The sequence below is a fragment of the Natator depressus genome, chromosome 7 (genome assembly GCF_965152275.1).
Source record: "Natator depressus isolate rNatDep1 chromosome 7, rNatDep2.hap1, whole genome shotgun sequence".
NCBI classification, from domain to species: domain Eukaryota; kingdom Metazoa; phylum Chordata; order Testudines; family Cheloniidae; genus Natator; species Natator depressus.
The window spans coordinates 66,925,609-66,927,086 of record NC_134240.1 but is presented as its reverse complement, the minus strand read 5'-3'; the positions used below and the strand labels follow the sequence as shown (position 1 = coordinate 66,927,086).

Here is a 1,478-nt window from a genome sequence, read left to right as displayed (position 1 = left end):
CTACCGCCACATTCGAGCTTCAGCCCTGTCTTCAGCCCGCCACTTACTCTCTTCAGCCCGCCTCTTACTCTCTTCAGCCCGCCACCTCTCCTCCTGGTCATTTTGTGCTTTCCTGCAGTCTGACATTATTTGCCTCCACGCATTCGTCTGTGCTCTGTCAGTGTGGGAGGACAGCATGAGCTCGGAGAACATTTCATCTCGAGTGCGTTTTTTTTTCTTTCTAATCTTCACTAGCCTCTGGGAAGGAGAAGATCCTGTGATCATTGAAACACATGCAGCTGGTGGAGAAAAGAAAAGGGACAGCGGTATTTAAAAAGACACATTTTATAAAACACTGGCTACACTCTTTCAGGGTAAACCTTGCTGTTAACATTACATACATAGCACATGTGCTTTCGTTACAAGGTCGCATTTTGCCTCCCCCCACCCCGTGGCTACCCCCTCAACCCTCCCCCCTCCCTGTGGCTAACAGCGGGGAACATTTCTGTTCAGCCGCAGGCAAACAGCCCAGCAGGAATGGGCTCCTCTGAGTGTCCCCTGAAGAAAAGCACCCTATTTCAACCAGGTGACCATGGATTATATCTCACTCTCCTGAGGATAACACACGAACGGATGTTGCTTGAACGCCAGCAAACATACACTGCAATGCTTTGTCGTACAATGATTCCCGAGTACGTGTTACTGGCCTGGAGTGGTATAGTGTCCTACCATGAAGGACGCAATAAGTCTGCCCTCCCCAGAAACCTTTTGCAAAGGCTTTGGGAGTATATCCAGGAGAGCCGCGAATGCCAGGGCAAAGTAATCCTTTCACATGCTTGCTTTTAAACCATGTATAGTATTTTAAAAGGTACACTCACCGGAGGTCCCTTCTCCGCCTGCTGGGTCCAGGAGGCAGCCTTGGGTGGGTTCAGGGGGTACTGGCTCCAGGTCCAGGGTGAGAAACAGTTCCTGGCTGTCGGGAAAACCGGTTTCTCCGCTTGCTTGCTGTGAGCTATCATCTTCTTCGTCCCCAAAACCTGCTTCCGTATTGCCTCCATCTCCATTGAAGGAGTCAAACAACACAGCTGGGGTAGTGGTGGCTGAACCCCCTAAAATGGCATGCAGCTCATCATAGAAGCGGCATGTTTGGGGCTCTGACCCGGAGCGGCCGTTCGCCTCTCTGGTTTTCTGGTAGGCTTGCCTCAGCTCCTTCAGTTTCACGCGGCACTGCTTCGGGTCCCTGTTATGGCCTCTGTCCTTCATGCCCTGGGAGATCTTGACAAAGGTTTTGGCATTTCGAAAACTGGAACGGAGTTCTGATAGCACGGATTCCTCTCCCCATAGAGCGATCAGATCCCGTACCTCCCGTTCGGTCCATGCTGGAGCTCTTTTGCGATTCTGAGACTCCATCATGGTCACCTCTGCTGATGAGCTCTGCATGGTCACCTGCAGCTTGCCACGCTGGCCAAACAGGAAATGAGATTCAAAAGTTCGCGGTT

General features: G+C 51.6%; 1 protein-coding gene across 1 annotated transcript; it reads right to left on the bottom strand.

The window, feature by feature from the left end:
- On the bottom strand, window positions 1–1,242 carry LOC141991330 (uncharacterized). Its single transcript, XM_074959634.1, has 2 exons — window positions 858–1,242; window positions 1–278 (listed from the first exon to the last, which is right to left on the bottom strand). The coding sequence occupies exons 1-2, from the start codon at window positions 1,240–1,242 to the stop codon at window positions 1–3; spliced, it is 663 nt and encodes a 220-aa protein (XP_074815735.1).
- Window positions 1,243–1,478: the final 236 nt, after the last annotated feature.

Excerpts from the sequence above, each read along its gene's own strand:
- LOC141991330 (XM_074959634.1), bottom strand. The coding sequence starts at position 1,242 with ATGAAGGACAGAGGCCATAACAGGGACCCGAAGCAGTGCCGCGTGAAA. Across the intron at positions 279-857 it reads AGGCGGAGAAGGGACCTCCG|CTGCATGTGTTTCAATGATC; the intron begins GTGAGTGTACCT and ends TTTCTCCACCAG.